The sequence below is a fragment of the Parasteatoda tepidariorum genome, chromosome X1 (genome assembly GCF_043381705.1).
Source record: "Parasteatoda tepidariorum isolate YZ-2023 chromosome X1, CAS_Ptep_4.0, whole genome shotgun sequence".
Classification (NCBI taxonomy): Eukaryota; Metazoa; Arthropoda; class Arachnida; order Araneae; family Theridiidae; genus Parasteatoda; species Parasteatoda tepidariorum.
In genome coordinates, this window is record NC_092214.1 from 77,825,364 (window position 1) to 77,846,746 (window position 21,383).

Consider the following 21,383-nt stretch of genomic DNA (forward strand, 5'->3'; position numbering starts at 1 on the left):
CAGAAAAACTGCATGAAATATTAAATTTTTATGTGCTTATGTAAAAACTGAGATATGTTTTTATCCTGAAATTATATGTAATTAAATTAAATAAGTGGCAATGAATGATTTAAAAAAAGAAAACGTNAAAAAAAAAAAAAAAACGTAACACATTCTTGAAAAAAGAAGGAAGGAAAAAAAAACCAAAGCATTTACGCATGATATTTATTATTTATTTTTTTCAAATCTCTTCTTAATGTACTTCATGAATATTTAATTTATCATTTACATAATAATTTTGTAAGAAAAATTACTATCGCGGCGGAATTACATAATTGGGTTACAAAATATTATACAGCTAAAATTCTGAAAGCAAATACAGAAGAAAAAAATATATATACACAGAAATCAATACAAACATATGTACCTTTGTACTATGTTATCACTTTGTTGCAGAATACCTTGATAAATAAAATTTATGTATACTCTTTAATTCGTTGGAATCCTGTAGTAAGAAAAAGAGAGTACATATAGTACATTTATTTATTTGATTCGAATTAACTCGCATGAGTTTGGAAAAAAAATATCTTTGTAAACCTTTCTTGCAACGATTTTTTAAACATAATTATTCGAGGATTTCACCACTAATTTAAAAAACATATCATCAAAGAAAGCTCTTATTTTATTAAGCATTCAATTAATCTCTTCACCTCGGTTAATAAGTGCATTGACAGTTAGATTTTTATCGGATGTCATTGATACGTGACACCGATATGGTCATAGAGTTATTTCAAAAAAATCAACAGTTTTTTTTCTTTCTTTTTCTTCTTCTTTTTTTTGTTGTCTTTTCCTGACTCAAAGAATATTTGGTTAGAAAAATTTTTGTCTCCAGATATATCAGATATTTCAATATAACATACTAGAATAAGTTATTAGTAAAATAATAAAATCATAGGAACCCTAGTACTTAAGTTTTTAAATTTTAACACTGTATAAAAAGTTCATGTTTATTTCATCATTTTGATATTTTCTCCATTGCAATTACAATACTATTTGATCGAATTTTATTCAGATGTTGACAAAAGACAACCTGATGACCCGTCAAATTTTCTAACAGTAATGTAGAAGAGTCACAAGATGTAACAAGTCATTTTTCACCTCAAAGTTATTTTTCACTTCAGAGTCATTCACTTCAGAGTCATTTTTCACAGGCAAGTTCTTCATAATTCCAAATTCTTGGCGTATCAGTTTTATTATAAAGCATTTACTCTGGTTTTTGAAGTGGTTAGTAGTGGTATAAATGTTTTTTTGTTTTCCTTGCTTGAATAAGAGTTTGATAAAACAATCATATTTTGCATTGCACGTAAAGAGGAATCACGGAAATATCTTTCAGATAGCTTGATTCCATTTAAAAGCTCAATAATCTCAATGAATTTTTTATAATAAATAATTTTTTTAGCATCTTTGAGAGACTTCTTTGTGAATACGAGGGTCATTCTGAAATTTTTGAGATACAACTAGGTTTTTAAAGTTACACTTACAAAATTTTAGGTGTGCTCAAAGTAGTCTCCTCCAGCATCATTGCACTTTTGGAGTCGAATTTTCCACAGATTAAATGCCTCAAGCCATTCATTTCTTGGAATAGATGAAAAAAATGCATTTATAGCCACATCAATCCCTTCTTCTGAAGGATAACGACGTCCACTAAGTTCTTTTTTAGATTAAAGAATAACCAAAAGTCACACATGGCAAGATCAGGTGAATACAGCGGATGATCTATCACTTTAATTTGTTTTTGTTTAAGAAACTCAATTGTTAATCCGGCTGTATGTGAAGATGCATTGCCATGGTGAAGCACTAGTACCCTAACATTCACTTCTTGTAGAATTTCTGGAAGACATTTAGTGGTATACCAGTTTGCTGTTACTGTCTTCTGTCCTTCCAACTTGATGGCTTTGACCAATCTCGTACTTCTGAAGAAAGCGGCATACGTCACTTCTTTCAGTGCACCTTGTCTTTTCATCATCGTGGGATCATCTTCAAAGACCCATACTTAGCTTTCTTGACGCGTTGAAAAGTCAAAAAACGGTATGTACGTTTCATCACCCGTTACAATTTCAGAAATGATGCTGTGGTCACCATCATTTAGCAATTTAAGAGTTTCTTTACTGATTCTGACATGCTCCTCTTTTTGGTGCTCAGTTAGATTATGGAGAACCCAACGGCAAACTACTTTTTTCATATGTAATTCTTCATGTTTAATTTTGTGTATGGCTGCGGGTCTAATGTTAAGTTCCTTCTGTATAATTTGATAGGTACAGCGATTATCATCCTTTAACATTTTTCGTATAGCAGACACATTATCCGGGATCACTGGCCTTCCTGTGTGTTCTTCATCCTGAAGAAAATTGCGACCTCTGCTAAATTCTTTAAACCATCTGAATACAGTAACGCGAGCTGGAGATTCATCACCAAATGCTAATTGCAACCGCTGAACGTATTCTTCTTGATTTGATCCTGCTTTAAAATCGTAGAAAATCATAGCGCGAAAATGTTCTCTCGTCAACTTCATTTTTCTCTTCTGTTTAAAATTTATTCTACGCTAAGCAAGTTGAAGTAAGTCAGTAAAAAATCGTCTGCCGTGTTAAAATACACTTTGTATTTTAAAATTAAACCGTTATTTTTATTTTGTAAATTCTTGTCTACACGTATCTCAAAAATTTCAGAGTAACCCTCGTATAACGAGATGTTCTTCATATATTTGTAGTTTTTAACTCAACCCGAAAATCAAAGCAACTCGCTATTTACGTATCAGAATAAAACCATATTTATGAAAGTTATAAAAATAATTAATCATAATCAAGATTAAATTGAAATTAAAATTATCAAACTTTGCGTTACACGCTAAGAAAGACAAACGAAAATGTTTTTCAGATTGCTTTTATTGGTATGTAAAATAAAATAACTTGCAATTCAAGCATCGGAGTAAAATTATATTTATGAAAGTTAAAAGATTAGTTTATTTTAATTAAGATTAAATCAAAATAATCACATTTTGCGTTACACGTAAAGGAAAACCACGAAAATGTTTTTTTTTTCAAATTGCTTGGTGTTAATAGGATTCAAGCTAAATGTTCATCATCATCTCAATGAAAATAATTTTTTTAAACAGCCATTTTTTTATTATTATTATCCTTAATAGATAGGGTACCATCTTTCTGAACAGAACGAAAAACTCCACTTATTAACTCAACCCGGAAATTAAAGTAACTCGGATTTTAAGCATCGAAGTATAATTGCTATAAAAATGACCAATTTTAATTAAAATTATCAAATTTTGCTTTACACGCTAAGGAAAACCACGAAAATGTTTTTTTTAATCGCTTTTATCGGTAATAGGATTCTAGCTAAATGTTTATTATCTAAAAGAAATCATTTTTTAATAACCAATCATTTTTTTTCCATCCTTGTGAAGCTTATCATCTTTGTGAATGTAACGAAACGCCATTATTATCTTTAATTCAATTCAGAAATCAAAGTAATTATCAATTTAAGTATCGGAATACAATCATGTTCATGAAAGTTATAAGAACAGTTTATTTTAATGAAGATTAAATTAAAATAATCAAATTTGCGTTACATGCGAAGGAAAACCACGAAAAAGTCTTTTAAATTGTTGAATGGTTATAGGTTTTCAGCTGAATGTTGATTATCGCAATGAAATTATTTTTTATAATCAAAAATTTTTTTTCATCGTCCTTGAAAAACAATTTGTCATCTTACTGAATATTGTGAGACACTTTTCTTATATTAATATTTTTTTTACACAACCCAGGAATCAAAGCAACTTGCAATTCAAGTATCAGAAAAAAAGCATACTTATAAAAGCTATTGTAGTAGTAATTCTGCGATACAAGCCAAGGAAAACCACGAAAACGTTTGTCAGACTTCTTGATGGTAATAGGATTCCATCGAAATTTTCATTATAGCAATGAAATCATTTTTAATAATCAATCACTTTTATTTATCATCTTTGATATATAGCCTATCTAAGTGAATGTTGTGAAATGCTCTAAAAGTTTTTTTGTACTTTTTTGTATTTTTGTCCGCAACCCAGATATCAATGTTACTTATAATTTAAATACAGGAATGAAATTATATTTTGAAAGACTTTTCGAGCGAAAATAATTAGAATTTACGTTACGCACAAATGAAAACCACGAAAAAGATTTAATAACAAACTAATTGAACGCTAGCAGACAATTATGGGGCTCTATCTCAGAAATTATTAACATTTTCAAATTTTTTGTTCTTCATGAAATTAAATGTTTTGGGCAGCTTAGATTGCTTATAAAGCTGCTCTTTATTTTATTTTAATTATTTTATTTTTTTAGTTATTTTCATAATTTTTAATAATCCCTTAAATTGTTTTTTATTTATTTATTTACTTTTATTTATTTTATCTTTTTTTTTTATTTCAAGTATGTATTTGAATTTCAGAACAATATAAAAATCAATTTTTAAGAATATATAATTTTTTTTCATTTTAAATTTAAAAATTTACAAATTATAAATCTTAAAAAAATTTGTTCAGAATTTTCTGGCACAGAGACAGAATGTTATTATTTATCATAGAAATTTATAAAAATCAAATAAAGAAAATTCCGTTTGAAAGAAAATTCCGTTGAGACCAGTGATGTCAAAGTTCACCCTGACATCCGTTTGGTATAGTGATTGATCTTTCTATCTTTATGTCCTTGTGGGGATACAAGTTTCTATACCTCATTGTCTACGAAGTGTTTCGATTGGTTTGAATAAATTATCAAACCGAGCATGCGCATTAGCAAAATTGCGCCAAACAAAAGTGCTAAAAATGCCATTCTAGTAAGTCTGACTAAACGATTAAGCGATAAAGATGAAAACGATGGTGCAATTGACCGATCAAATGTCTCTATTTATTAAAAAAATCGGTCAGCCAAGCAACAGCCCTACGGTTCAGTAAAAACAATGAAACTGCTGTTGTTTCAATTTTACACGGTAAGCTGCAAACTTAATATTCAAACTTTACATAAGGTTTTATAATAATTATTAAGCATCAACTTAGCAATATAAGCAGACTGAGAGTTTTATCGCTGTGTTGGCAGAAACTTGCAATAAAGATGCAATGAAGAACAAAACTATTTTGTACTTAGAGCACTATACTTTTTATTCTAAAGAATAATAGAGTTTTCCTAATCTAGTTAATGTAAAATGAATTCTCAATAAAAATCGTTTGAATATGGAAGGAGTTTTTCCGAAGTGTTTAACTTTTATTTTAGTCGCATTTAAAAGATTTTCTTGTAAGTCTGAGTATTCCTTATTTTATTTTCGTAGTGTATGTAAAGCTACCAAGTTTTTGAAACGAAATATTTCTTATTCATTTAACAAACAACAACAAATTTTTAAATAGTCTAAACCTTAATTTGTTATGCTAATAAAATATTACATATGTTACATTATAACTAGGTGACAGAACGCTGTATGTATGTTGATGCAGTAATTAGGAAAATATAATCAATCTGTTAAAATTGTTTTTATAAAGTATAATGGCTGATTAAAACTTCATTAGTTAACTTGGATTCATTGGTTAACATCTATCGTATTTTTGTTTGAAGCAAAATATGCATTTCATTACCAAATCTCTTAGCAGTGTTTATTCTTCATCATTAGCAAGCTGTAACCTGTTCCATCACGTAGAGAGCTAAAGAAAACAAGAATATTGCTATGAATAAATTTGGCACTATAAATTGGATTTTCCTAATGGTCCTAATCCTAAGAGCCAGTCTTAATGGTTCAAATGGTTGATTTCAAGCGTGTTAATGAATTGTGTGATCTATTAATTTTGTTAGAAAAATCCTATATATGCATACTTTATCTGAATGAGCATAATGTTTTTAGATTTGGATTTTAGACCCTCAATGTATATAAATTATGGTTTCAAAAGTTCAGTCGAACAGATATGGATTTTTAACTTTTTAAATATAAGGGATAGCTTCAATCTGGAAGAAATGGTCTTAATAGTTTTGTGAGGAGAGTGGTCAAAAGTTTGGGCCCTTAAATATTCATTCTAGTTTTTGCGTCTTTATCCATATCTCGAGAACTTTTGAACTGGATCAAAACATTTTTTCCACAATTTTAAAATTTCTTTATCCTAAAATATGTCCATGTGAAAAAATAATTTTTAACAGTTATTTATTAATTTATTTTCTTATGGTCAAAAGAATTTGAATTGTTAGTTATACAAATTTTTACATTATTTTAAAGACTGTAAATTTGAATGACAAAATACAAAATTTGAGTGTATTCAGTAGAATAGTTAATGAGTTTGCAAATTTTAAAAATTTGTGTATTCAACTGTAAGCAATGAGTACTTGAAGCATGTAGCATTGCAGAAGAACTTGAGTATCAATCGGAATTTCATTTCTGTTCTTATCTGATCAACTAAGTAAATTATGATTAACTTGAAGTTTCTTCCTTATGCTCCTTGATTTTTAAACCCATGTATGTTTCATAGCATTAGAGTGTCATAATATTTATTTCTTGCTATAACTGCAGAGAAAAGTATTTTTTTATTTCTGCTATATAGTGTTAATAAAAGTTTTTTTTTTTGGGGGGGGGGGGGTTAAGGCAATTTTTTCGCTTTATTTAAAACAAAAAATAACAGGGTTGAACAATATTTTAAGCCTAGAATTAAAAGTTACTTAACCATTAAAAAGTATTGCATTATAACTTTTTTAATTATTAATTGATAATTTCAATAATCAATTAAAAAAAGTAGCCTCATTTTTCCTTAAGTACAATAGCTCAGCAGCCCAGGGTGGGCCTTGGCCTTCTCAAGAAGTTTTTTCCAGGCTAACCTTTTTTTTTTGCTAGTGTTTTCCAATTTTTTGTTTTTAAGACCAAAAGGTCTTTTTCTAGGCCATCTATCCATCTCAAATTCGGCCTGCCTCTTTTTCGTGTGCCAACTGGTCTGGCATTGAAAACTCTTCTTGTGGTACGGTCTTCGTCCATTCTGATAATGTGGCCAACCCATTTTATTCTTTGTCGTTTAATTAAAGTTAATAATGTCAGGTTCATTATATGAGTAATATAGCACTAAATTTGATCTTCTAAGCCACACACCATATTTTTGAATTCCTCCAAAAATATTTCTCAAGACCTTTCTCTCAAAGGTACCCAACATAGCCTCATCCGTACAAGATATGATTCAAGTTTTACAAGCATATGTTAAAATTGATCTTATAAGAGATTTATATAATAAAACTTTTGTTTTTCTATGAATTACATTGAATTTTATATATTTTCGAATTCCTTTAAAACAGTTATTGGCTATAGTAATTCTTCTTTGTATTTCCATTGTGGTACTGTTCCTGTTGTTGATTACAGAACCCAAGTAAACAAAATTGTCAACCACCTCGAATTTATATTCTTCAATTTCTAAATGGGTGTCATTGAAGTTTGTTTTAGTACAGGGCAAATATTTAGTTCTGCTCTCATTTATTCTCAGGCCCATCTTGAGAGCCGCTTTCTCTAAAGAAATAAAAGCCTGTCTTAGTGCTATAGGTGTTCTAGCAATAATGTTTATGTCATCAGCAAAAGCCAACAGTTGTACAGATTTATTAAAACTATTTCCCCTGATGTTAATGTTGGAATCTCTTATTACTTTTTCTAATACTAAATTGAAGAGTAGGCATGCCAATGCATCCCCCTGTCGCACACCGTTATTTATTACCATTGGGTTTGATAGATTATTCTGTATTTTGACCCTAGTTTTGGTTTCATTTAGTGTCAGACACATCAGCCTAGATAACTTTTTAGGCACTTTAAATTTGCTCAAGGCTGCAATGAGGCAAGTATACTAACATTATTAAAAAGAAAATTTACTGAAGATTTTAAATATGTTTAAAACAATACAGCCTCACTAAGCATGCAGATTAATATTTAATATCTAAATGTTATTTTAGAAATGTATGTAAAGCTGATTTCCCTGGTTTTGCCATACTTTACCATTATTTACATTATTGTCATCATTTAGCATTGTACAATTTATAGCATTAGTATCAAATAATTTTTGTAAAATAAATATTTCTTGCATCATTGTCTTTTGAATCAATCTAACTTTAATATAATAAATCATGAAATATTTATTAATTAGTTTTCTTTTTAAAAAATTTTAAGATAAAGAGAGAAAGTAAAAATGTTGAAGGGGCTGCATGAATGTCTACATATAAAATAGTAGTAGGAATAAAATGCTTTATTATCATTTATTTTAACTAAATCAATCTTTAAGTGTAACATTGTGTTTATTAACAAAATTCATTAACATTAAATGAAATACTGATATACAAATTTTGTATATTTCTTATAACAATGTCTTTTTAATCAAATATATTTTTACATTTTACTGTAATAAATAAAAACATACTGCATATATACAGTACAAATTTGTTTAGATTGGTAACAAAAAAAAATTCTAAAACTTATCTATAAAATAACATACAAAATTAAAAAAATTTGCTTATTCCTGTTTATGCTTTTGATCCAATTTACTTATTTTGGAACTCTTGTTCCTTGTTCTGATCTTTACTTTTAGGAGAGACAAATTTTTTATTACAAAATTTAGCTAGATGATTCCCACCATATACATAACATTCTTTATTTGCCTAATCATGGCCAAATTTTAATTGAGGGGCCATATACTTAACATTATATGTATGTTTAGGTATTCATTCTGCTTGCACTTGGCTGAAGAAGCAATTTCTTTTTCTTTTAGCCAAGTTTCTTTTTCTGAAAGTAAAACATAATTTAAGGCTTCAGGGAATAAACATTGCTTCATTTTGTCAAAAATAATTAAAGAAATTAAGTTCTCAAAATTTTCAACTCTTTTTGATATTGTAGCCACATACTAGGCAATCTCACGGCATACATACACAATGTAGTACACACGATTCATTATCTAATTTTTTGTGTAAATATCAAAGCTAGTTTTTAATTCCTTAGAGGTCATTTTATTTTTTCTAAGAACTCTTTCTTTAAGTTGCTAAGAGCATTTTGCTTTTCTGAATTTAATCTAAAAATTAAATTTCTAATTTTTTCCGGCTAGAAACAGTTGTATTAAACTCGCACTTAAATTTTCTCGTATATTGTGACTTTTGAATATAATTTCAATAGCATGGAAACATAAGGTATATTGCTATGGTCATGACATAGTTTTGGGTCTATTGCTTTAGACTTTGGAGTATTTATCTAACAAATATTCATTTGAAATTGTAATTCCTCCATTATAATTTACTGCATTAGTTGTTTTTAATATTTCTTTTTCTAATTCTAGTTCTTGCTTATTCTTTCATTTTAAGTTCATATATTAACATTTTTTTCTTTTTTACATCTAGTTATTTTAATTTAATTCCTATATCATCTGAATAACTACTAACCTTTTTGTTGATCATTTTTTCTTTTTTATCATTTTGATATTTCAATGTTATGAGCAAAATGTACAAATATAAAAAGGCTAAGATAACACAGTCTTACCCTTGAAATTAAGACTTCTTTCTGATCGACCTTTTTCAAAAAAGTTTCACTTTTATCAGCAATAACCATTGAACACAATATTTTCCACATTTAATCAAAATTGAGACTCAATAAAAGTAGTTGTTTCCAAATCATTGATTCCATGACAACTTTATTCTATCCACATTAAATTTCCAACCGAAACCATAGCTATTTCAATCAATGACAATTCAGAAAAATTGTTGCCACATTTAGATGAACTACAATAAGCCGTCTTCTACCAAGAAGACTCGACTCTATCAAAGTTTCTCTCCAAATTCGGAACAAATGTTTTAGTCATAATAATTCAAAAGAAATCCACAGCGGAAATTTCATTTGCTCTCTAAATTTTTCCTTTTATCACAATTTAAAGTAAATACGACAAATTATATCACTCCAATTACATTTTGTATTCAGTTTCAATTCAAATCTTGGGGAAAATCACCAATGCCGTATGCTCAGTATGAAAACACAATTTTTGGGGTTAAATTAACCACTGAAAACATCTAATTAAATAACTATTTATTATTGAACTAAACAAAGGATACAACCAACATATGATATTTACAATGATAGTATAAAATAGGTGTTGGATCAAGGAATGAGGCCCTCTTACGCTCTCGCCCTTCTACTTCTTGGCATCAACTCAACTAATTTTTATTAATTATTCTCTCGCAGATGTTGTATCTGGCTCCAGCCTTGGCTGGAAAGCCTCATGGTTGAGGCCTAACTACGACAGTGACTTAACCTTAACTTTGTTCACATTGATTAATTTTATATATTTTTGTAGGAATATAATGAGCAATGATATATAAACAATGAAAATTTGCATTTGTATGTTTGTTAAAAATAATGTGAATTAAAATTATCGATTAAGCTTAAAATTAAAGCGAAAAGCTAGTGGAAAATTACCAACCATAATTGTTTTTTTAAAAAAAAAAAAAACAGATTCGAACTAGCCAGCTCTGTTACTATATACCTTGTTTTATTGAACCTGGTCGCATAAAACCTTGTTTTAGCATTCTTCCAAAAAAGAATTCATATTTACCTTCCAAAATATGTTGTTTTTCTTACATTAAATAATATTAATATTTGAATTTAAAAATCATTCAAATGAAAATTTAAAGATTTTTATTCTTAAAATTTCTTTTGAAAATTAATAAACCTTAAGGACCTGGTTTCGTACAACTTTCCGCCATTAGAATTTAGAAAGGCTCCATCTTTCTATCAGTACCACCAATTTCTGATATAATGTTAAAAAATTGAGTTATGCAATATAATACAGGGTGTGCTTAAATGTGCTTATTTTCGATTTTCGTTTTTTAAAAGCCCTTAAAGGTGCTTTTTTCATTGGGTGTTTTTAAAAAGTGCTTAATTTTCCGTTTTCTAAAATGAGATTTTTCCTTTACCATGTTGATTTTCACTATGAATTATGCAGAAAAACACTGTTCATATTGTTCAATTAAACGTTTCCACAATTAATTCAACCCCAATCTATTTCGGCGCATCGTCAGTCCGTAGCGTATGAAAACGCCATTCGATTTACATGATTCAAAACTTTTGACAGTTGTAAAAAGCAATGCCAAAAGGTTTTTTTTTTTGACATGACAATTAAAACCAGATAAAACCCTCATTTGTCAAAAACTTTCCAACCCTACCTAATTATATTTTTTTAAAGTGCTTAAAAATATTATTTGAGTGTTTGAAAAGTGCTTATTTTTGTTGAATAATTTGGCTACACACCCTGTAGTATAAATACAAATATTCCCCAAAATGGTGAGTATGCATCATCAAACTCAGCAGTTCCGAAAAAATGTTCAGTGGAAACCTTGGCTTTCATAGAAAGATCTCAGAGGTTCCGAGAGCTAAAATATTTTTATTTAAAAAAAAAAAATCAGATTTTTAATAAGTTTATTGAAATCAGATCAAATTCATTATTTAATATTTTAGCCTCTTTTATGAAATTATATAAGCTAAATGTCTGTAAAAATAGTGTTATTTTAAAAAATATTTTTTCTAATATCAATGTATTGAATAAATTTTTTAAGCAACTAGAATAAATACTTGCGCTAATACTTCCCATCAAACTTTTCAATTCAAAGAGAATAATAAAAATTTAACAATAAAAAATGTGCTTCTTTGATGAGCATTCTCTACATTTAGGACAGCTCTTTCAGCGTACATAGTTCATTTTTAGTTTTTTCTTTTTTTAAAAATCATTTATTTTTTTATTTTCAGCTAATGCATACACTGAGAACTCTTGCAGAGCATGAGGACATTTCGTTTCAGACCTGTGAATTCAACTGTCTAACATGACATCTAATTTTGAGACTGCTATTGATAAAATGATAAAAAAAATTTATGTTAATATTTTTAAATTGATAAGAAGTGTTTCTTTGGTCTGGTTCATAATACCTAATGAACTTTATTAATTTTAGGTGCCACAAAAGGTGGTTAATCATTTAGGGTTTCATAGCTGGAAAAAATCGGGAACCACTGGTCTAAATTTCCATGACCTTTTTTTTTATCCATAACAATATCAAAACTTTTTTAGTTGTTTTAAATAAAAATTAATTACAAAAATTGTGAAATACAGGGTATCCACACACCTGGAAAGTTATGAAAAATCATGGAAAGTCATGAATTTTGGTATTGAACAAAATCTGTCATGAAATGTCATGATTTTAACTATTTTTTAAAAAAAAAAATCATGGAAAGTCATGGATTTAGGTCGCCAAAAAATTTCTTTTTTAATATGGAATATCCCCCCCTCCTCATTTCATGGTATTCCGAATATCTGAATTTGTAACAAAATCCCCACTCAGAGTCATATTTTATTAAAATATGAAAAGTTTTTATCATGTTCTTTAAAAATAATGTGTTCTTTCAAAAAATGAAAGAGAAGACATTTCTAAAGCAAAGTATCTTTTAAACTTCTGTGATTTCAGAATTATTATTTATTTATTTATTTTTATTTCATCAATTTAAAATTCTAGTTGAAGCAAGCCAGTCATTGGCAAATTTTTTTTATTCTGAAATGAGAAAGGAAAAATCAGGAGTATTTCTTTACTTTCTGATGAATGAGAAAAGTATCTTTAGAATATAATTCTGCAGGAAAAAAAATTATTTGCTCAGCTATTATATTGCTTCAACTCTTTCTTTACTCTGTTTTTTAAATTTGAAATCAATAAATATGAAGATGCAAAATATAACAGTTTTGGTTATACCCTCATTTTAATTAATGTTATTATAATGCTTTTTAAATTTATTATTCAATTTTTGTCGGAGAAAATAGTAACTTCGTTAAGTCATGAAAATTTCTTGAAATGAGTTATGGAAAGTCATGAAAAATCATGAATTTGAAAATCTGAAATGTAGCAGATACCCTGAAAATGGTTCTCTGTATCTCTTTTTGACTTTTTACCTATAAATATTGTTTTTAAATTAAAATCTTGACAGTAAAATTTAAGAAATCTGAAACTCAAGATTTTAATTTAAAAACAAATTACTTGATTATATATTCCTTTTTTTTTATTTATATTTTTAAAATTTTTTTTTAAATTTATTTATTTATTTTTTTTAATTTTAATTTTTTTAATTTTTTAATTTAGTAATAATTTTTAAAGGTTTCTATGATTTGTATTAATAATTTAACCCACTGGCGGTTTGGCAAATGGGTAAAATTTAGAAAATGTTTCTCCCAAAAGCACTATTTTTCTATCTAATAACATAGAAAAACATGGTTTTGCTATGCAGAAAAAACTGCAGGTTAAAATAAGACTTTTTACTTGCAGAATCATCAAAGGGGTTAAGCAAGGCTGTAATATATTTGAATAGTTTTATTAACTTATTTGATATCTTATTAATGTTTCAACAAATTTGAAGGATTTTATGATTTTTTTTTTTTTTTTGCTTAACAATAGTAAATTTAAATAATCTTGTTTGAAATAACTAATGGAATGGTCATTAAGTTGTAATGAATACTTATTAAAGCAAAACTGAAGGTTATTCTAAAGATCATACTAACAATATAAATAAGATGTTAAGAGTAATATCTTTAAAACTTATTCAATTAACTTTTTCAAGCTAATGTAATCCAGTACTCATGTAAATAATTACTTCATATAAAAGCAAATGCAAAAAGTCTGTTTGGAAATAAGAAGAATCACTGATGTCTTGCCAGATGTTATAAACTTGCTGAATATCCAATTTGGTCACTGCTTTTCCCTCTTCAGTGACAAGTTGGTCATCAGTAGTGATTCTTAATCATCACTGAAACAGTCATGGTAATCTAAATTACCTTGATTGCAGTCGCCCTTTTTATTCTCGATTGTTTACTTTACATTAATAGTATTTGTTCTTCTTTTTTAATCAATCTCATGTATGCCTTAAGTTTCTTAATTATTAATTTTATTTTTAGGTTAATCTAAATATGTTCAAGTTAGAGTCTTACATTACACCTTTATTACTTAGCTATGTTGATAAGTATATAAAGAATTTAAAACCTGAAGATTCACAAGTAAGTAATTGTTATTTAATCTAATATAAAATTGAAAAGATTCTTGTAGTTTCACATTCAGTTACCTTTTTAATGCAGTGAAACTTGGGTAAAATTGTTTAAATTTTTTTTTTTTGCTATAATATTTCACTTAAATTTTCATTTAACAGAATGTTTGAAAAAAGTTATAATTTCATTAAGTCAATATTTATTACGATAGGTTCATGGTATAAAAGAGTTAAACACTACTTTTATGATTAAAAAAATATTTATTTTATAGTTTACACAAAATTATTTTAAAGAACATTATATAATTTTAAAGATGCAGTGAATATTCTATTCACCTGCCTAATAAGACTGCATTAATATTTACACATTAAAAGTCTCTGATATAAGGATTCATTTTCATTATATTTCACTGCTAAATTTTAATTTTTACAATTGTTAGTTTTTCTAGCATTTACTGTAATTTTTTTTATCTTTTTTTATTTGTTCCAAGTTAATGTCTGCGCAGTCTTTTCTAATGATTTTTGCACTAATATTATAAAATCATTTCCCTCCTCTAATTGTGAATTTTTCATATAGTTAACATTTTACTTTTTATCCTTTTAGATTGTTGCTCTAGTCTTTTTTTTCTCATAGAGGTTTTTATGAAAAAATTTTTTAGCTGCTGTTTTGCTTAAATGTGTATGTTTATAAACAAATATTATTGTGTCAAAGCAAATCCATACTGATAATTTCAGCTTTGATTAATTTTGAATTATTTGTAACTTTTTTATGATTTATGAAATAGTGAAGAAACATTAAATTAAAAGTGGAAATACAAAATTTAAATCATGAAAACTTTTAAAAATGTTTTCTTTCTTTTGCTAATTTTTAGGAGATAATGAATACAGGAGAACATCAATTATCCAAAATAGTAATTAATTCATGTATTGTAACAAAACTGTTCTTTTTTTTAATGTATATAAGTAAAAGAGTACAAAATCAACCTTAAAAATTAACATTTAAAATAAGTTGTAGTTGTTTTTTTAAATATGTGTGTGTGTGTTTTTTTTTAATTCCTTCGATTGGAGATTCTTTTGTAAAGCTTCTATGAAATAAAATAATTTATTAATTTGAATATATTGTTGATTAAATTAAATTATATCACTACAAATGAGCAAATTTTCAATTCTATTTAACCACCTTCACTCAATTACAGACTTTTCCCAACTAATCATATGAGATTATTACCAAATGGCCCAGCAAATAATGATGGCGTTTAGTGAATGGAAATCGATTTCATGTATTTTTCAAACAAGATAAGTTATTGTCAATGCCAACCACTTAGCTTCGCCTTTTGGGCCTAGTCACAAAAGATCTAGATTTACTATGTTTACCCCACAGTGACAAGAGATACTCACTTCTAACACTTAATTTGAATAACAGTTTTTTCTTTTAGAAATTTTCACATTGTTACATTCAGACTAGTTTTTAACACATAATGATTTGAAAGATACACTTTCATACATCTTTTATCTAATAAAGAGTCGAATTTTTTTCTTTAGTTATATCAGCTGGCTCCCTTAAACTTTTCCCAACGCCTCCTTCACAATGAAAGGAAAATGCAACAATAATAAAGGATAAAGATTGTTGTTGCAATGATCCATTATGCTCCATAGCTATGCACATTTTTTCTGTTCAACAAACAACTAACAAACACTAAGAACAAAAATTCCTAAGCAACCAAAATAATTTTTTCCACACATGAAATATAAAGAGTCATGATTATTATTAGCATAGTTATTTATATTTTTTACTTTTCTGCATTCATGCAAATAATTAACAATAGCTTTCAAATGAAAAATTATAATTTGAATGTGATAAAAAAAATAATAATAATTCATTAGGGCTTATCCATAAATGATAAATTCTGACATTTTTTGCTCAAAATTTTGAGCTCCTCCTCCCCTTTGTCGCAAAGTGTCACAATTCAACACACCCCTTTAGTCCTTGTCACTAATTACACCATGTTACATAACGCATACTAGTCGTTCAGATCATATCTCAGACTTTAGTAAAACTAAAGATTGTTTTTCAAGCTTTAGTTTTAGACTTGACTGAAGTATTTTGATGAAAATTGTGAGCACAATGACACGTACGCTTATTTTAATGTAAAATTAGAAAAAAATTGAAAACAAATACACGAATTCGCTGATTTTAAGTGTTTTTATATTAATCAAAATGTGCTGTCACGCCTCCTGTTATCAATGTCGTACCATCTAAGCGTGAAAATATTTGTGGTTAGCCTTTTAATTAAAATATAAAATTTTCAATCTGAAATAAGTAGAGCACAATGCGCAACAGCACAATTTTTTTTCCTCTTTTAACTTAGTATTGAGCACCTTGTTTAAGTGTCTTTTTACGCACTAAGAAATTTACAAAATAATTTAGTTTAAATTTTGAAGTCAACTTAAGTATCCAATACGGTAACTTAGCTAATCAAATGAGTGACTAGTAATTAAAATTAATCTACTCAGAAAACACCAGATATTATTATGTCTGATGACATTAAAATAAATAATTTATCTGGTTTCTTTACTGATATCTGGCCTAGGTCTCAGAAATTTATATATTAAATACCGCTTACTATTAGATTAGTCAATTCAATTAAATTCCTACCACCAATTTTTATATATTATGTAATTAATTATGTTTCTTTGTCTCTATCGTGTGTTATGACTATATATATGACCATATTAATTCGATAAATAAAACATCAAATTTATTTTTAAGCTTCTTTTAGAAACTGTATTTGTATTAAATAATTATTAAGAAGCTCTGGTTTGGAATCAGATTATATAACTTGATTTTTAACAGAAAATGTATACGAAACTAATAATTTATTTTTATAACAATAAATGACTTGAAAATATATCGGTGAAATCTGACAGCAAATCTGTGTCATACATCTTTCTGTACGAAAATTCAGGAAGATGTAAGATATTGTTTGACTATAACTACTTATATACAATAACTGTATTATCAAAACTGATTGTATGTACGTGAGATAATATTTACTATAATTATTTACCCAAAAGGAATTTTTTATAAACAATAATTTTATAGTTTAATACGTATCCTTAATATTTTAAGTATTAAAACCACAGAACTTTTCAACTTTTGTTATTGCGATATATTGTGCCAAACTTTAAAGCTAAAAGTAGTATAAAAAATATATTATGATGCTTATATGATACATTAAAACAAAATAACAATTAAAACTTCCATTTCAACTTTGGTAAAAGTTTGTATAGTATTTAGAATCACATAAATAAGGCATTTTAAAGTATATGTCATATAATGTTATTTATATATTTAGATTGTATTAAAATCAGTTTTCTTTAATTGAACTAATGATTGGAACTTTTGTAAAAGCTATTTTTATATTTAAAAAAAATTTTGCTGAAGTAAATCTTAGTCTAAAGCACATTTTCAAATTTAAGCTCAATAAATGTAAATTAATTTCATTCAATTTAAAATATTTTTTCTAACATTCACCAATAATAAGCACAATGTGAAAAAATAAAATACTGAAAAATAGCCAATAGGATAATGGGGAACAGAATGGAAATGAATTGAAATGCTTCAAAACTATACCATTATCTAAAACAAAATTGACATAAAATTTATAAAGGTTTATTAAATGATCAAAACATTTTCGTTCAAGGATCTAAATTGATATGAATTGATGATAAAAACATTATCATACAAACAGCAGTGCAATGATTAATTCAAAGTTCGATACAACAGAGATTTATGCAATGTATTATTCTGTAATTTTGTTGGAAGTACACATTTGACAGTCAACAGTAACTGCATTGCAATTTTTTTAAAAGAAAAGATATTTGTCTTAATAGTAACTTGATTCACAGAATTTCAAAAATGAATTCACAATGCTCGCATCATTTCTAATAAAAAAATAAAATGGAAATTCAGTGTGTTTTTAAAACTTATATTGCAATGTTTTATGGAAGCTGGTACAACTTCTTTGACGAAATACTATTGCAATTATTGTCTATTATTTAATTTAATAAGGAAAAAGAGAAAAGTAAGAATAAAAACATGCAGTAAGAAAATTTCAATCACAAATCTGTGACAAATAAAAAGGATTTGTGTTTTTCTAAAACCACAGTGACATGTTTCTAAAAAAAGCGTGAACATTGTAGCCTCTTTCCCATAGACTTTTAATGAGTTCCTATACATCACTGTCATCACTTCAGTGTCCCCTAATGATCCGCGTGAGTCGTTAAGTAGCTCGGGTCACCAGGTTTTTAAAGAGTTTATGAAGTTAATGAAATGGTCCTACTACATCCCATGTAGACTATAAATAAAAAATGCTTGAGAGTAATTTATTTTTCATAAATATTTAAATTACCAATTTTTTGTTACAGAAGTCCATTAGTCCGGCATCCAACAGTTCGGAATGCCGGATAGTCCGGCATCGCTCCAGAAAATTGTAAAAATTTTGGTTTTCTCCAAAAGTGTGTCTTTAAAGCAAGTAAAAACTCTCGAGAGCTATTCGGAAGTTTTCGGGGTAGTTCGGGATCATCCGGAAGAGCTCGGTATTGTTCGGAAACAACAGGTGCAGTGCAGCTCCGTTAATCAATCATGAAGCGTCTTTGCCATTTTTTTGTGCATTGCTGTTTTGTGTCCTTTCACATCACAGTAAACGTAACTTTTGAAACTGTTTATAAAGAAAGTGATTTTCGTTCTAACTGTACAGTGACCATGTTTTCAAAACCTAAGCCTTCGAGTTCAAAAAGAGAGAAATGAAAACACGTAACACTGACTCTCAATCAGAAACTAGAAATCATCAAACGGCTAGAAAAAGGTGAGAATAGAAATGTTTTAATGAATGAGTTTAATATTGGCTCATCAACTATTTATGACATTAAAAAACAAAAAGATGAACTAATGATGTTTGCTTGTCAATCGGTAACAACTGAAAAATTGGCTTCTAGACAAACATAAAAAAGAACCAAAACTGGAACAGCTAGATAGTGTATTGTACAAATGGTTTAGTGTAGTACATTCTGAAGGAAAGCCGGTAACAGAGCCAATGATTCTTGAAAAGGCAAAGAAATTTGGACAAGATTTAGGAGTTGCTGAAAGTGAATGTAATTATTCTGATGGTTGGCTCAGAAACTTTAAGTTTCGGCATGGAATTTGAAGACTTGATGTAACTGGAGAAACACTTTCAGCAAACCAAAACTCTGCAGAAAAATACAAAGACGAGTTTGAGAGCTATGTGCTAATGCGTCTGGAAACCACCGAGTGACCCCTTTTGTGATAGGTAAATCTGCAAAACCCAGGGCTTTTAAGAATATTACATACTTGCCAGTCCAATACGATGCTCAATCAAACGCGTGGATGACTGCCGCCCTCTTTAAAGACTAGTTTTTTCACCACTTTGTGCCTGAGGTCAAGGAATCCTTCAAAAGCCTTGGTCTACCAGAAGATACTAAAGCCATCCTTCTTTTGGACAATTGCAAAGCCCACCCGCTAGTAGATGAGTTAGTTTCAGGAAATATTGTTGCTTCTCTGCTCCCACCTAACGTAACATCTTTGATTCAACCCATGGACCAAGGGGTTATTCAAAATTTTAAATGCCTTTATGGAAGGTCTTTTATTCAAGGCCTGTTAAATGCCGGCTGTGACATGACTGATTTTCAAAAAAAGTTTACAGTAAAAGATGCCGTCTATGCTATTGCACTGTCTTGGAACCAGGTAAAAAATACAACACTCCAAAAATGCTGGAGAAAACTTTCGCCAGCTGCAAACCCTGCATCTGACCTAACTCTACAGACTGATGGGGAAGAAAACCATCAAGACGCTCTGACCAAAGTTTTTGATGTCGTTAGAAGTGCTGACAATCCCTTGAAAAACCTGCCTGAAGATGAGGTAGAGGAGTGGCTTCTAATAGAGGAGAATGAGCCTGTTGAACAAGAACTAACCGATGAGGACAATATCAACATTGTAGTAAACCCTCAGCCTACTCAAAATCTTGAAGAAAGTGACTCAGATGCCGAAACGGAAGAAAAGGAAAAAATCAGCTGGGCAGAAGCTGCAGAATCACTAAATAAATTTATCTCTTTTGCTGAGGCTAGTACTAGCTACAGTGCTTCAGAAATTATTGATTTCCATATCATTAAAAATAAATTTTATACTAAATGCCAAAAGTCAAGAAAACAAAAAGACATTCATGACTTTTTAAATCTAAGTGAAATATGTTTTACAGTCGTGTACATACATTATATGAAATGTAAACTAAACTTTGTTGTATGTATTTGCATACTGTATTTGTAGTTTAATTATTAACCTAATTGATCATATAATTACCGTTCGATAAACCGGTATTTTCGGTAGTCCGGCACCGAGCCGGTCCCGAACGTGCCGGATTATCTGACTTCTACTGTATTTATTAATAAATGTATTATCTTTTGGCTTCAAAGCATTTTTCTTGTGTTCTGTATTTCAAACTAGAAAAATTAGGAAATTTAGCTAAGCAAATACTATGCAGCTAAAAATAGTAAATTTTTTTTATCTTCGATTAGTCGGAATTAATTAACTATTCTCTTTTCATTTCAGTTTTCATTATGGGGTGGTGACGCAGTTTTCTGCAACCTTGACTTGAGGCTCGATGTTTTAGAACAGGAACTGCAACTTCCATTTTACTTTGTTAATGGCCATATTCATGAGCTTCGCATACACATTCCTTGGACTAAATTAGGTTCAGAACCTGTTGTTATTACAATTAACACAATTGAATGCATTTTGAAACTGCGTCATGATGGTACTAACTCTGACTCTGACATTCCAAAATCACATCAAACTGAAAAATCTAGCAGTCAAAGCAATAAAAGTTGTGACTCTATAGAAGCTCCACCTGGTTACATACAGAGTTTATTAAATCATGTAATAAGCAACATTTGTATAGTTTGCAATAATCTCATTTTGAAGTATGTTGAAGATGATATAGTATTATCATTAAATATAAAATCTGTTGAACTTTATAATGCTGGTGAAAACTGGGAAAGAACTTATGTTGATACAAACCAATCAGGTCTTGTTTCTCGAAAAGTGATAACCATGCAAGATTTAACTGTTTGCTTGGATAAAGTAAGATTTTTAACTGTTTTTTTATAGTTTTTAGAATTTATTATTAAAATTTAAAATTTCTCTTTTAGTTTTTCTCTTTGCTTTTTTTTGGACAACATGTTAAAAAATAAACAGGTCACTTTAAATCTGAATGAAATTAGATATTATTTACAAT

At 28.4% G+C, this 21,383-nt stretch overlaps 3 protein-coding genes across 3 annotated transcripts in view; 2 read left to right on the top strand and 1 right to left on the bottom strand.

The window, feature by feature from the left end:
* Positions 1-2,032: 2,032 nt before the first annotated feature.
* LOC107452502 (histone-lysine N-methyltransferase SETMAR-like) lies at positions 2,033-2,521 on the bottom strand. The gene has a single exon (XM_016068986.2). The coding sequence runs from the start codon at positions 2,519-2,521 to the stop codon at positions 2,033-2,035; it is 489 nt and encodes a 162-aa protein (XP_015924472.2).
* Positions 2,522-4,738: 2,217 nt separating this feature from the next.
* The window catches only part of LOC107452507 (vacuolar protein sorting 13B), a 175,474-nt gene continuing 158,829 nt past the window's right edge, over positions 4,739-21,383 (top strand). Inside the window, exons 1-3 of the mRNA XM_071187283.1 lie at positions 4,739-5,016; positions 13,988-14,086; positions 20,699-21,229. Coding sequence (XP_071043384.1) covers positions 4,987-5,016; positions 13,988-14,086; positions 20,699-21,229 — 660 coding nt within the window. The 5' untranslated portion in view covers positions 4,739-4,986. The remainder of the gene's footprint in view (positions 5,017-13,987; positions 14,087-20,698; positions 21,230-21,383) is intronic.
* Positions 19,510-20,625, top strand: LOC139427121 (jerky protein homolog-like). Its single transcript, XM_071187816.1, has one exon. The coding sequence runs from the start codon at positions 19,688-19,690 to the stop codon at positions 20,414-20,416; it is 729 nt and encodes a 242-aa protein (XP_071043917.1). The 5' UTR covers positions 19,510-19,687; the 3' UTR covers positions 20,417-20,625.